Below are 13,821 nucleotides of genomic sequence, written 5' to 3'. Positions count from 1 at the left end.
AGCCATAGTTGTTTCACACATTTACCAGAGCCTAAAAGATTTTTTTTATGAGGCAGAACGTTCCCCTACCTCCAAGCCCCTAACGTTATTACAAGCTGACTTCCCTAAAGCATTTATCATGAAATCGTGCAACCTTCCCAGGCTTCCAACTGGCATGGAGATGCGCTGCTCTCATTCACGGCCTCCTACAACACGCAAGATTACTGGCTTTCAAATTACAAGTCAGAGGCTTGGTCAGACAGAAAGCCCATTAGGAAAGCTGCACACAAGATCCTCACATGCAAAGCCACCACAGTTTGTTGGCTGACTGCGTGGTTCAAAAGCTTATATCAGCCTGTCTAAAAACACTATGACAAAAAGAAGGAGAACCAGTTTGAGAAGAAAATCAAAGCCTGAGAAGCTGCAAATAACAATAGAGAGAAATAAGTCAGCTAATAATTTTAAGTAAGAGTCACAGCCTTCAAGCCTTCCCACAACAGACTTATCACTTGAGCTGTTTACTGCAGATCAGAAAGCCTAACACTGGATGGCCTTTGATGGTTTTTTTTGTTTCTAAAACATACTCTTCTGCAGGTGATTCATAACAAGACAAATTCTCAAAGGGAGCCCAGTTACAGTGTGGGAACTCTTAGTTTCCAAAACAGAAGAGAAGGCAGGATCACTAACAAGTTCAAAGTGTTCTTTCAAAACACTAAATCTCATACGCCTCTAAATGAGCAAACAGTTTTATTCAAGCCCTTTGTTCACAGTTTCAGCAAACCTAAAAGGGAGTCAACATACAAGTCATTTCAGCGGCCAGGAGAACAGGGAGGACAAGGACTCTCTGAAAGTAAATATTTAGAGTAATGTGCTGTCTTCACAGAAGCACAGAATAGCTGGGGCTGGCAGGGACCTCTGGAGATCACCCCCTCCTACTCCCCTGCCCGGAGCAGGCCCAGCTAACGCAGGCTGCTCAGCGCCGGGTTTTGAGTATCTCCAAGGATGGAGACTCCACAACACTCTGGGCAACCTCTTCCAGTCTTTGACCGCCCTCACAGTAAGGAGTGAGGGGCCTCCTTAGCTCACCACGGGCTCTCCTTTGTGCCCACTGATTCACCGCTACTGACTCAGTTCTATTTGATGCCTGCTGTCACCAAGGGATATGACATCACTCACGTCAGCAATGACATACAAGGCTACTGACCCATCTACAAGAATGGATGAATGGAGCACAGCTACACGATCAAAGGAAATCACTGTTCAATGGAACAGGAAAGCTGCATTAGGCGTCTAATTACAGGCCTGGCAGGATCAACCCGATCGATGTTTACCACTCCACACAGCGCGCTCGCTGCATATAATTGTGTGAAATGGCATTACTCAGCCTACAGCCTCCCTCAGGAGGAGGAAGGAAGGAAAAGGGGCCCAAGGCAAGAGATTTGTATCAGCCGAAGCCTATGCATTGATACACGGGAGCGAGAGTGGATCGCTATCGGTGGTTTCTGACCAAGCAATTTTTCTTCTTTAAAAGCATGACAAATAACAACAAAATAAGATCTCTGCTCATTAGTCCCACCTACAACGTCAGACGAATCCCCTGAGTATGCTGTGAGAGAAACACGTGTTTCCCAAATCACCTTCACCGCTGGCCACCGCTTCTTGCCACCCACGCTGCTCCTTACTGACCCACAGCCTGGGTCCCTGTTTGCAGCGGTTTGCTTTCTCAAGCCTCTTCAGCAAGCAAACGCCCACACACCCTACCTGTGAATGCAGCTGCTACCAGCTGTTTTTTACACTGACTGAGGGGATGCCTACCAGAGAGAGGCAAAAAAATGTGCAGTCATCCCCCCGCACCGCTGTTTGGAGCAGACTCACAGCTTCTGCTCATGGGAAAACACCAGCAAAAAGCTCTCCAGCTACTTCAGTAGCTAGCAGCGTGGGTATTTCAGCGCTAGCTTTTAGGAGCTCCCTTTCATGACAATATATCTTTACTACTTTTTGTTCCTGGGATTCTGAATCCATGCAAACTTCTCCACCATTTAGTACGACCTGACAGATTGGGCAAAATGAGCTGTCACAGCAACAAGGGATACCCTTTCCAGTGTTTAATATCCCTTCAAAAAACTCCCCGGAGACAGGGAAGCCAAAGGATCTTTAATTTTAGACCAGGGGGTATGCAAGGACATCAAAAAGCAGCGTTACTTACTAATAGCCCCTGTGTAGGTTGGCTGTGTAAGGTCTTTTGGCACCTTCCTGTAGATGTCAAACCTGAAAGAGGAAAAGCAACAGCCATAAAACAGGTGGAACATTTCAATGCATTTCACGTCCCCACAGGGATGAATGATGCTCAAGTTTTTCCACCCAGCTTTCCAACAACAATTTTTCAGTTCGCAGAAGGATATGAGAAGGGAAAACAGAACAAAACAAAAAATCCTTTTTCTTTTGTACAATTATGTAACCGCGCTCCCTCTTGGCTCCGGTTTCCAACGCGCTTCTCTCCGCCTTGCCGTCCTGGATCTGCACAGTCTGAACTGAGAGAGGTGCCAGGGAGGCAGTCATGCTGGACAAGCTTACAGACCACCGTAAAGGAAGCGGATGCTCTCCAGACTCCCGAATAAAGAGGCCTGGCAGAAAACCCGTGAGGCACAACCTGTATTGCCCCTTGTAGTTTGTGTCCTGCAACAGCCAGAAACTGGCACCACCCAAGCCAGAAATCAAGGTGTTGCGACAAGAAACCTTCCCTTGGACACTGGATACACAGGAGAAATCAACCCAAGAAGTTTGCTACTCCCCCAGCAAAATGTAGTTTAATATTAGACCGTTGTTTTGGTTCAGTCATCTCTTTTAATATCCATATGGCTCAGCTCTGCTATTTTAAACTCTCCATGGTTAAACTTTCGCTGCCCTTATGATGTTAGCTGTATTATTTCCTACAACCTTCTGTTCCTGCACGTCCAGCCGCAATGCAGCTCTGACATCAGTTTTTCCACCACTCAATAAAAATTAATTAATGCATTAAAAACACACACACACCCTAAAGGAGGAAGTGACTGGTTCTCCCCCAAAATAGACTTCGTTTGGATATACCACAAGTGGGTGAGATTTGATGCTTTTTCCAGCCCTGGAGAGGCATGAGAGACACCAGCTTCCAAATTCCTACTCTATACTGCACCAAGATGAAACAGCCGCATCTTTATTCAGTAGTTCCTACTACACCAAATATTATACTGAGAGTTTAAAAACTAGATCATCTTTCTTTTCTTCACTCTTCATCTGTTGAGATCACTTACAACTTGGAGGCACTCGGGGTGAACAAACCAGCATCTGCCTTGCGTGAGATGGGGAGGACATTGCTGCTGTGTTTCATTCAGGAGTTGAAGCTGGAGGAAAGAAGGGTAAGAGAGGGAAGGAGAACAGGTATAAAGATGGTTCATCTCCCCAGCTCGAGTCCTGAACACGCTATGGAATCACTTAACCGTTCCAACAACCCGCTGTGCTACACTTGACAGAGCGTGCTGCGCAGAATACGCACTGGAACCATATGTTTCTATGACTCTATTCACTGCCGTCTCCCAAATAGATTAGTAATATTCCTGAACCAAACAGTCCATTTATGGCTCTCCAGCTGCCCTGAGAACATCTGGAAAGTGCTGTTTACATTCTTTCCGCACACACCAAAGCGGGAGCAGCAGCGGATGCGAAAGCAGCCCAGAGGAGCTGATGACATCACGGTCTCACAGGCGGAGGAAGTAGCTGCTCGCAGCCCATTAAACGCTGAAAGCTGGTGCCATCGCGCCAAAGTCACAATAATAGATCAACAAGGCTAAAAAAGCTGAGAGACAAAGAAAAGGGGAGAGAGAGAGAGAGCACATGAGCACGCAAGGACGGCTGAGTGCGAGTGAACAATTAGGAATAGGAAATAGCTCTATGCTGGATTCAGTAAAAACAGCAGCATGTGGATACTATAAAAGGAAATCTGTTCTTACAATGAGAAATATTTACTAGTATTAAAATGATGACCCATCACAGGATTAAAAAAAATAAAAATCTAGCTTTTTAAATAACTCAGTGGAAAGTTGATGTCATGGCAGGGTTCTCTCCTCTCGGACTGCCATTTTACTCACATGATTTGTGGGCTTTGGGTGTTACTTAAGTTTTACATGGCATAAGCAAGCTAGGATTAGGCAAAGACACTACAGAAAGCGATCAATGGCTCCCAGCCACATTGATCGCCTGGCTTGAAGTGCTTAAAAGGCAGTCCACCCTCTCTGTGCTATTCTGCTTCCCAACTCCTCTACCACAACGTTACGTTCCCTCTCTCTCCTGCTGCCGTGACACACACCTAAAAAGGGCTTTAAGCAAGTCTCTGGACCCGATTCGCCTGGAGTTTTGAGAACTCTTGGGTCTGTACTTCCAGGCTGAAGCCTCCCTGCGAGCGCAGTACAGCGCATTCACAACAGCCATCGCACGAGGCCCTGGACGCACTTTAAGGACCACTCCACGTATGAGCACGGTGAGCGCACCCAGCTTGCTGGGCAAACATCATCAGGCACACGGCGTCCCACCCTTGAACTTGCAGTCTAGCGGCACATACAGGAAGAGTACAGAACAGCCCAGGAAAACTGCATACAGCTTTAAGGGCTTTGTTTTGTAGAATTAACACATTTTTAGGTAAGGACAGACACTAAGGAATAACACAGAACCGAGAGTGGACAGCGTATGCAAAAGCGGCAACGAGAGCAGGCTGGATGGCAGGGAGGAAGGAGGAAAGCTCAGCTGAGATCTTCTGGGTGAAGGCAGAAGCTTGAGGGACGACATCCAGAACCTGACTCGAGCAGCAGAAGGGAAGGCAAGCAGGGGAGGCGTATTTAAGCTTGCAGAAGGATGCCGAAATGACCAAAACGATTAACATTGACAGCAAGGGAATGGGAAGAGACAGGTTTGGAATAAGAGACAAACACTGCTGGCTAGCTTTTGCTCACTGACACATGATACCAGTAAGTCCAAGAGACTACCAAACCAAAAGAAAAAGGACTGGGTATGTACATGTATCCTGGGAGAACAGTCATCTGCTTGGAAAATACATGCTCTGGATTAGGAGCGTTTATACTGTGATAAAGGATAAATACTCTTCAGGGTACCAGGCATCTTCCCATAAAGCATCTGATACTGGCCATAGCTTGAGAAAGTCCAATTTATTTAGTCTGATCCAGGATGGTGAAAACAGTAGTTGGGTTTATGCATTCGAAAGAAGGGCAAGCTGGAAGCCCAAAAGGATAGCAAGACATCAAACTTTGAAGGGAATGGTGAAGATGCTGGCATGGCCAGGGAACAGAGCTATCTTGGTAACTCCGATTTAAACTGAGTTAAAAGGAGATAAAAATTGCAGAGGATTCGATGACAGCTTGAAAAGTATGTTTGTGAGACAGAAGAGATAGGAGATTCCAGCAGTAAGTAGAGGATGGAACCCCAAAGATGATCTCATTGATTACATATAATTACAATAAACAAGTAAATCAAGCAAACTTCTCAAACAAATCCGTAAAGTTGACAAGAGTTATTGTAACAGGAGACCCAAAGCCCCAAGAAATCAGAGATTTGGGAAAGCCATAGCTCCTCTCAGACCTAAGGGTTAAAAATCCGATTAACTTCTAGGCTCCACTAGACAAACCCCTCTGCTTTTGCCGCCAGCTTCTTGCCTACATCAGAGAGCTTAAAGCAATTTCAGGGGATCACTTACACCATCCTGGGAAGAGAAAAGCATGAGGATTAGACACCAGAGATGATTTGTAATGTACGAGGGAGGAGGCCATGGAGTTGCACGCATGGTAAAGGGGAACAGGTTTTACTTGCCCTCAGGTCAGATGTTCCTGCAAGCACCTGCAGGAAAAATTCCAATAAGCCTCCAGGTTCCTGAGGCATTGGTCACTTGGAAGAGTATTTGTACCCTGGGAACAGAGAGGAACCTCGTGCGCTATATATTGCAAAAGCTGCCTTACAGACTTCTGATACTGGCGCATTCAAAGCAGTGGAAGATATTACCGATGGTGGAGGAAGACTGGACGTTCAGAAAGGTTATACCAGCCAGCTCATAACACAGCGAGACATGCTGTACTACGCTGTGAAAATCCGCTTTGATAGTCTTGTAGTCATATCCGAAATGACCATGAGAAAGCAGGGTGTAGATTTACGTCACGTTCACTGCCCTGCAGTAACTGCTAAGTGAGCGCTCTCAACCCGCAGTACCGCGCAGCAGCTTACCCCGCTTTCACGCGGGGATACGTTACTGTACGCTTCCAAAGCACGCACACGTGCTGTTTCCACAGGACGACCGGCACATTATTTATATCTAGCTTTTGGCAACTTTCTTCCTTCGCTTAGAAAGGCAAGACTTGTAAGGTGAAGTAATAGCTGCCGAGTGGAAACAACAAACTTTTTGCTAGGAAAGCTCTTCCTCTCCCTCACAGAGGGAGGGCTGGACCTTGCAATATCAGAATACAAGGCTAAGGATAGAACCAGGCTGTCATCAGGATAACAAAGGAATCTCCTGACACATCTAGCGTATCTATGGTCTTTTCTTTCAATGGAGAGCATGGTTGCAAACAAAGAAATAAAAAAAGGCTGGTTGGCAATGTCAGAGTTTCACAGGAACCAGCATTCATAACTAACATCAGGGAACGCTACAGTACTTTTTTCTCAATCCAACACTGAAAAGACATAACCAAAAACTTTCTCACCTCCCTGACAGGAATGTCAACAAACTGGTCAAACAGCATTGTGAAGAAGAGCAGCACAAGGATCATTCTTAAATAGGTTCAAACAGAGAATTCACAACCCTTAGCACGATCAAGTGAGGTCTGAGGCAGAGACGGGTGTGCAACAGTCCTCTGAGAAACACAGAAATTACGTGTTTGGTCTCACCTGATTGCAGTTGCACAAGCGGACAGTGAGGTAAAATTGCAGATCCGGGCACCTCAATGGAGCCGAAGGATGGCAGATTTCAAGTGCCAGTAAGTATTAGATGGACTCAAAAGCTATATCTAGACTAATACGGGCTGTTGCCAGTCAAACTTTTTTTCTTCAGATAGAAGTATATGCTCTTTGTGTTCAATTTTCAGGATCTGCTAGAGCCACAGAAAGCATCAAAGTGTTTAACCAGCCAGAGGCAGATGCAGCAGTGCTCATCCCAGCGGGCCAGCCACAAACCATCACGGCCAAGGCTGGCCACGCAGAGGCCGTGGCAGGTCAGACCCGACAGAACCAAGCAAGCTGACATCATCAGCCCTGGGGCGACTCCCGACTTTCCTTTCAAATCTTTCTGATTGCCAGTGCAAGAGGGCGGACAGGGCGGGCAGAAGATGTCTACCCAAACACCGCAGGTTTCTTCTGCAGCCGATACTTCACATGCCTGCCCTGAGAAGGGGGATGAGCTCGCTCCCTCAGCAGGAGCCGCTCCGGCAGGGCCTCCTGCCAGGGCGTGCTTTACATACACCTGAACAGCTTCAAGGCTGGGTCTGAAATATTTCAGGAAATGAAGTAATAAATACATTATTTCACTGAAGATTACCACCTCTCCAAACAGAAAACTCCTCTCTGACATCTCTGGAGTCTGAAAAGAGCTTCAATAAAATACTACAGTAACATCTCTGTAAGATGCTGTTAATTTTTTGCATGAGCGAGAAGCAAAGAACTTGAGGCAATTAAAAAAATAATACTTGTAAGTATAACTAACTAGACAGTGGTTAAATTTGAATGTCTTGTAGCAAAGGGAAACTCTGATACCTAAAGGGGTTCATACCAGAGAAGGAAAAACACTAATTCCTCCTTCAGTTTGCAGCATTTGTTGTAACCCTCAAGCATGCCCACCTCTCCCAAGGCAGTGGCCAGGTCACCTCGGGCCGACGTGCAGGGTACAGCTTATAAACCTCCCTCTGCTACCGACTCACTGCACGGAGTCGCTGCAGAGAGAGCAGATGCTTCACCTCCGTCCGCGGAGCACCGAAACACAGCTCCGGAGCCAGCGGCAGCGGGGTGCTTCCGTGCGCCCTTCTGCAAGGTCTGCATTTACTGATGTAACTCAGGGGCAAGGGGAAGGTTGTTTTGCAGCTCTTGGACTGTATTTGGGATGCCAGTTGATCAAGCAGCCAAGCAAAAGTGCGACACATTACATCTGGCACTTGGTCACAGAACAGAATTCAGGCACCACAAGTCAGCAGCAAACAGATTAATTTTCATCCCTTTCCACTCCTCAGATGATTCAGAAAAATAGCTTTAATGCTCACAGACAGTGGAAAAACATTTTTGTTCTTCAGGCAGATTATGTCTTTCCCCAGAAGAACTGAATATTTAAACATTACTTGTCTTTTTGAAGCATACTGGCTCTATCGTAGGTACTTCTGCAGCACGTACTGAAAGGGGATGGTGCGTAGAGGACACGATCATTCATTACAGCAAATTACATTTCTGATGTCAAAGATGATTAAAAGATAATTTTAAAAAAATCAGTACCGTGGCTGATATTCCACCTTTAGCCAGTCAATGGTGGCGTAAATACATCATGTCATCTTGTCTTAGCAGCAAGGGTCCACAGCTGTGATTCACACAGAAGAACGTGGGTGTTGAAACAACGCTGGATTCCCCACCTCCCATGTTAAACAGCTTTTAGAAGTGGCACCTATTTTTCAGCAGATACCACATTTGGAGTTGAGGTCACTAATTCCTGGTGACATTACTCACTATCGGTAACGAGTCCAGTGCACAGTGAACAACTACCTTAATTTTATTACACATCAGTATCTTTGAAAAAAGAGACGGCCCAGTGCTGCCAAACCAATTTGCTTCATTAACAAGTAACTCTACTTGAAGTGACTTGCAAGTACAACACATTTAACAGCAGAAATGTAACTTCACTATTAAGTTCACCAAAAAACTGAAAATTTTACAGCAGGTTTGACTAAACCAGACAAAGGGGGGATGATCAAGTATAGATACAAAAAGTTAACTTTGAGAACACTATAAAGATTGTGTTGCTGCTGCAATAAGAAATTTGAAGAGCTGCGGAGCCGGTGTACTCCAACACGCTGCACGTTGGAGACCCAGTGCTGGACAAGTGCTCACTCATTATGAGAAGGGAGCAACATCTCCATCATAATCCATCAGATACCATAATGTCTCTCAAAGAGAAGAAAAAGGGCATGGGGGAGATGTCCCTAGGGTTTCCAAGATGCAGGGGAACACCCAGATAAGAAAAAGCCAACTGGTGAAGCCTTGCAGCCTGACCTGTCCCAAAGGGCTTTTAGGGTCAGCAAAAACTCCATCCCCGATTGCTTCCTCCTTGGCAAGAAACACAACTGCTCTGAGAAACAGAGGGGCTGCAGATTCCAGAAGAGAAAGGGAAGGCACCTATGACACATACACAGAGGGACAGGTTGCTTGTCTGAAGAAATGAGGAATAATACACCTTCCCAAGCTGAGGTGGCTTCCTGGATCAACAAAAGCCCTTGGTCAAACATCATCTCAAGTTTAAATCACAGCACAAAGGAGCAAAGAAATAATAAACGCTGTCTTCAGCGGCAGCCAGCACTTCAGCGGGAGGCTGCGGGGATCGATACGGGCTGTATCACTCAGATTTCTGTTGAGATTCCCTCTTCTCTCACAATATTCAAATATCTGCAATACAGGTTAATTCACTCCCAAGACAGCTGCGTAAGTCAGAAAGCAGGAATAAGTCTGTCTTTTCAGAACCTTTTCAAAAGCAAGACTGTGTCACACTAAAACCACCGACCCTTTCGTATACCACGAAAGCAAGCTCTAAAACCCGGCACACCAGCTAACGCTGACTTCGTAGGCCAAGCTCTCTGCTCTACAAAGAGAGACAAGATTAGGCTGGCCTTTTAAGAATCATTTAATGCAAGAAATGTTACCTTGCGACTGCACAGGGGAACAAGCTGGTTAAAGCAGTTTTCAAAACTTGTTTCCCCTTGCGCTTCTACCTGTGTGCCGGTAATGCCCTTACCCAGTTTAACAGTATGTAGCACAGCTCCCACAAACTGGAGATCTGTGCAATATCGCTGCTGGTTTTTCCCATTTCTCAAGTCCTTCTTGCAAACCAAAGAAAAGTGTATCACAGTACGGCTGCAGGCCTCAAATATCACGAATCCAAGACGGCTTGATGTTGGTGTTTCTCCACACGCATGCCAATTCCTGACTAACGTAACGAAAGAGCTTGCCTGTTCCTTACAGAGTCCATTCACTACGTACTCACCAGTAAATGGAGTTACACTGTGGAAGAGAGAATTTCTACCGTTACACTCTGCACTTGCCACGTCCAAGAAATACGACACCACAGAGGTATCCCACACGGAGCAGACACATTCAGTTTTAAGAAACTCATTCTTAAAAAAAAAAAAAAAAGGTGCTTTTTGTCAAAAGAAGATAAAGCACTCTATTTTTAATTATACTGGGTTTCTTTTTCAGGTGGATAGAAAAACTGCTGCACAGTGCATTTCTAGGAACGTATATTCATCCAAAACAACCACCCCAGACTGCTTTTGATGAACTCTGCACGCTCTGTGGAAGGCACACAAAGAGCAAGGCAGCTGCCAAATACAACCTTGGACAGTCAAGCCTATGCCAGCATCCACTTCATTTTCCGTAAGAGTCATCTTGAGGCAGCTCTGTCTGATAACAGGTTAGAAAACACCTAGTGTCTGCTCTTCTTTGAGAGCACCTACCATTTCGACATTATAAATAAATCCATTTTTAGGCCACATCCTTCTGAATTACACCAGACTCTTTAATTATTCCATGTAGACATCAGTGAATCCAGCCAACTAACAATTTCTACTCAGCTGCCATTGAAGAGACGAATCATCCTTAACTTTGAGAAGGATTAATTTTGCCTGGAGAGAAGGACATAACCTTGGGATTTGTCACGCTACACACTTTTATTCTTCCTCTTACCGTTTCCTATCTGCCTCCTCGAACATTTCTGTTACATTGCCGTATTACAGACATGATTCAGAGAGCAGAGATGGTTGGTTCAGTCACCTCTGTTTGGTTCCCCACAGGAGCTATAGATCTGATGCAGAGACAGAAAACCAGCTCTTCCCACAAGACTTGTATAGCTGTATCTATTTTTAAGTTTGTCATTTCACGACAGAAGAGGTGCATTAGCAGTTCAGGAAACCAAGGTGGGTGTGAAGTGGGGAGAGGAGAATGAGCAACCTCAACCCCACTTGAGGAAACATGTTTAAGTGCACATGAAATGAGCTGGAACGATGGCCCTGAAGAGTTTTCAACCAGTCCACGGTACGGGCTACCACACAACTTTCCTTCCATGTATTACTGCTGCTACCGCCTCTGGAGGAAGCATCCCTAGAGACAACAGAAGAGTTTACAGACTAGGATTCATTCAACACCTGGTGCTATTAAGGCTCTTGGCAGAGATACCACTTATATTTGAGAATCCAGCAATTCACTTCACATAAAATGCTTTATCATTTATAAGGAGGACATGGGAAGCAAGAAGAAACTCAGTCATGATAAATGTAAGTTGGATTAAGTCCATCTGACATTCAAAGACGACTGTGCACAAATAGACTCCATTTTCTCTCTCCAGGAAAACTTCAGCAGAGGTTACAAAGGAGAGATCAGAATTGAGTCACCACATCTGTCTCAGAAGCTTCCTTCTGCCCCCCAAAATCAGTGTAGCTTGGAGGTAGAAGGGGGGAAAAAAAAAAAAAAAAAGAAAAAAAGAGGCCATATTGGATATCTTCTGCGTGAATTCATGAACTCAAAAGGAAGCTATGGAGAGACTGCTGTCAGAGCAAGATCATTAAGGCTGGAGACTAATGGCAGCAGGGAAACACCCTTCCAGCAGCACCCACTGGTATTTCTAGAGAAACCCTCCCGCCAAAGGCATGCTGCTTTGTGCCAAGGAGCACTTGTATCTCTGCAATCTGCTGACTGCTCAGGCAGAGGCATCCATCATCTAACCAAAGCTTAAGAATCAGAAGCACAAAGTGCATAAGAGAAAACCTGCCTCCCCAACAGCTCAAGGTACCGCGGGGTCTGTGTTCACCGACGTGTTTTAGAGGTTTCATGAAGCAGCACAGCGAAAGGAGCTGGCTTACGGAGAGCACCCACTGGAACACCCAGTGCCGGGCCCTGCCCGGCCGCCTCCCCATGCTCCACAACACAAATATGAAGTAAAACAGATTCTCAGGCTGTAGGTACTAGAGTAAGAAGGGAAGAAATGGCTGCCCCAGGACTTTCTCTCTCAGGGCTTCTTTAATTGAGACAGACATTAAAAAAAAAAAAATTACAAGGTGCTAGAAGAACTAAGAGAAACTAGGAAAGCATATGGAATACTCCAATGCTACTGGAAGAACAAAAGATTTTAAACCAAAATATCAAATTACTTGGCTAAGAGCTTAAAAAAGAGGTTGTTTAACCGGCAGCAACTGTTCCTCTGTTTCCTTGGGTCACTGCTCTCAAATAATGACTTTGGGAGGACGCATCCCCGCTTTGCCTTCGAAGGCTGGGCAGCGGGAGCAGGCCACCCACGCCACCGAGCAGCAGAAGCCATCGGCACGCAGCCCTCGGGAGCCCTGCAGTAGCTTTTAACCTCTTCGCAGGCCATTTAACTCTAAATAAAACCAAGCAGGCTTATACGTACGCCCTCACTCCACCGAACGCAGACACCTCTAACACAGAGCGCACCTTTCTGCGCTCTGTTCCCTCCTACGAAGCACGTCAGACACTCGCAGGAACGTCTTTAAAAGCAAAGCTCTTACTTTTGTATAATGGATAAATCTAAAACCACCCATTTAGTTTTCAGTGGGACTGTTGAAGCCGAGGGAAACGTAAAGGTAGAACAAACACCACAGCTGAGTCAGGTTTGCACACGTAGGGCTCTTTTGATTAACAAAAGACCACCTACTTAAAAAATAAAATCCCAGGCACCTGTTTGAAGTTGTTGGGGGGACTTTTATTGTTCACAGTTGTTAAAACCATACCTAGAACTACTGTGACCAGGAGCAGAGAGAAAAAGATTAACCTCTTTCTTTGTTAAATTGATTTTATTCAACACCGTAACAGCAGGCTGACTCCTAGGGTATGCAGAAAAGGCCTGAAAGACCAGTTACCCCATTCCATGCCTAACGACAGAATATTTGCATAATCAGAACACTACAGAAGATGGCCCTGGGGAGCAGCTAGTCTCTGGGCCAAGGATGAGGAAGGAACAAGCGGGGCAAGACCCCCCCTGCCCTGCCTGGTGACCCAGAGAGGGGCTGGACATACCAGACTCCCCTGGGAGAGAGGGAGAGGACCGAGCAGACGGCGGGAGAGGTTACACAGGAGACTACTCAGCAGTTTTGTGGGCTGGTTTATGCACCCCAGATGCTTGAAAGCTGCTACAAAAACCAAGTCAGACGTGGTCTGACTAGCAGTTTGGAGTGAGTCCCTAAACTAGGAAAGCACGGGCTGGAGAGAAGATGCAACCCCTGAGTGAGAGGGCTGGAGACCTCTGAACGACAGAGAGGGAAGCTACCCCAAGTGCCATCTTCCCTCCAAAGTCATGTCAACGCAAGAGGGTCTCCTTCCCTCAGCGACACTGGGAAGCATTAAAATCAAGCAATGAGATTTAGAGAGCAGAAGTTCTGTCAGAACTAGTTCTCTTGGGTTATTTTATTTTGTTTTGTTTTTAATTGGGGAAACATCAAGAACAGCATATCTTTTTAAGTCAAATCTCTCTTAAAAACTCTAAAAAAGCAGCAACTCCTTATGCATTTTCAATTTCTTACGGTCCTTGCTGTACCTGTTCTGGACAAAAATCCA

At 45.7% G+C, this 13,821-nt stretch overlaps 1 protein-coding gene across 1 annotated transcript in view; it reads right to left on the bottom strand.

Moving 5' to 3' along the window:
- Positions 1-13,821, bottom strand: part of ERGIC1 (endoplasmic reticulum-golgi intermediate compartment 1) — a 58,921-nt gene that overhangs the window by 34,370 nt on the left and 10,730 nt on the right. Inside the window, exon 2 of the mRNA XM_087753708.1 lies at positions 2,186-2,247. Coding sequence (XP_087609834.1) covers positions 2,186-2,247 — 62 coding nt within the window. The remainder of the gene's footprint in view (positions 1-2,185; positions 2,248-13,821) is intronic.

The sequence above is a fragment of the Nipponia nippon genome, unplaced genomic scaffold, assembly GCF_047370975.1.
Source record: "Nipponia nippon isolate SJK-2023a ecotype South Korea unplaced genomic scaffold, ASM4737097v1 scaffold_17, whole genome shotgun sequence".
Classification (NCBI taxonomy): Eukaryota; Metazoa; Chordata; class Aves; order Pelecaniformes; family Threskiornithidae; genus Nipponia; species Nipponia nippon.
The sequence above is the reverse complement of the archived record's forward strand: the minus strand, read 5'-3'. Positions and strand labels throughout refer to the sequence as shown.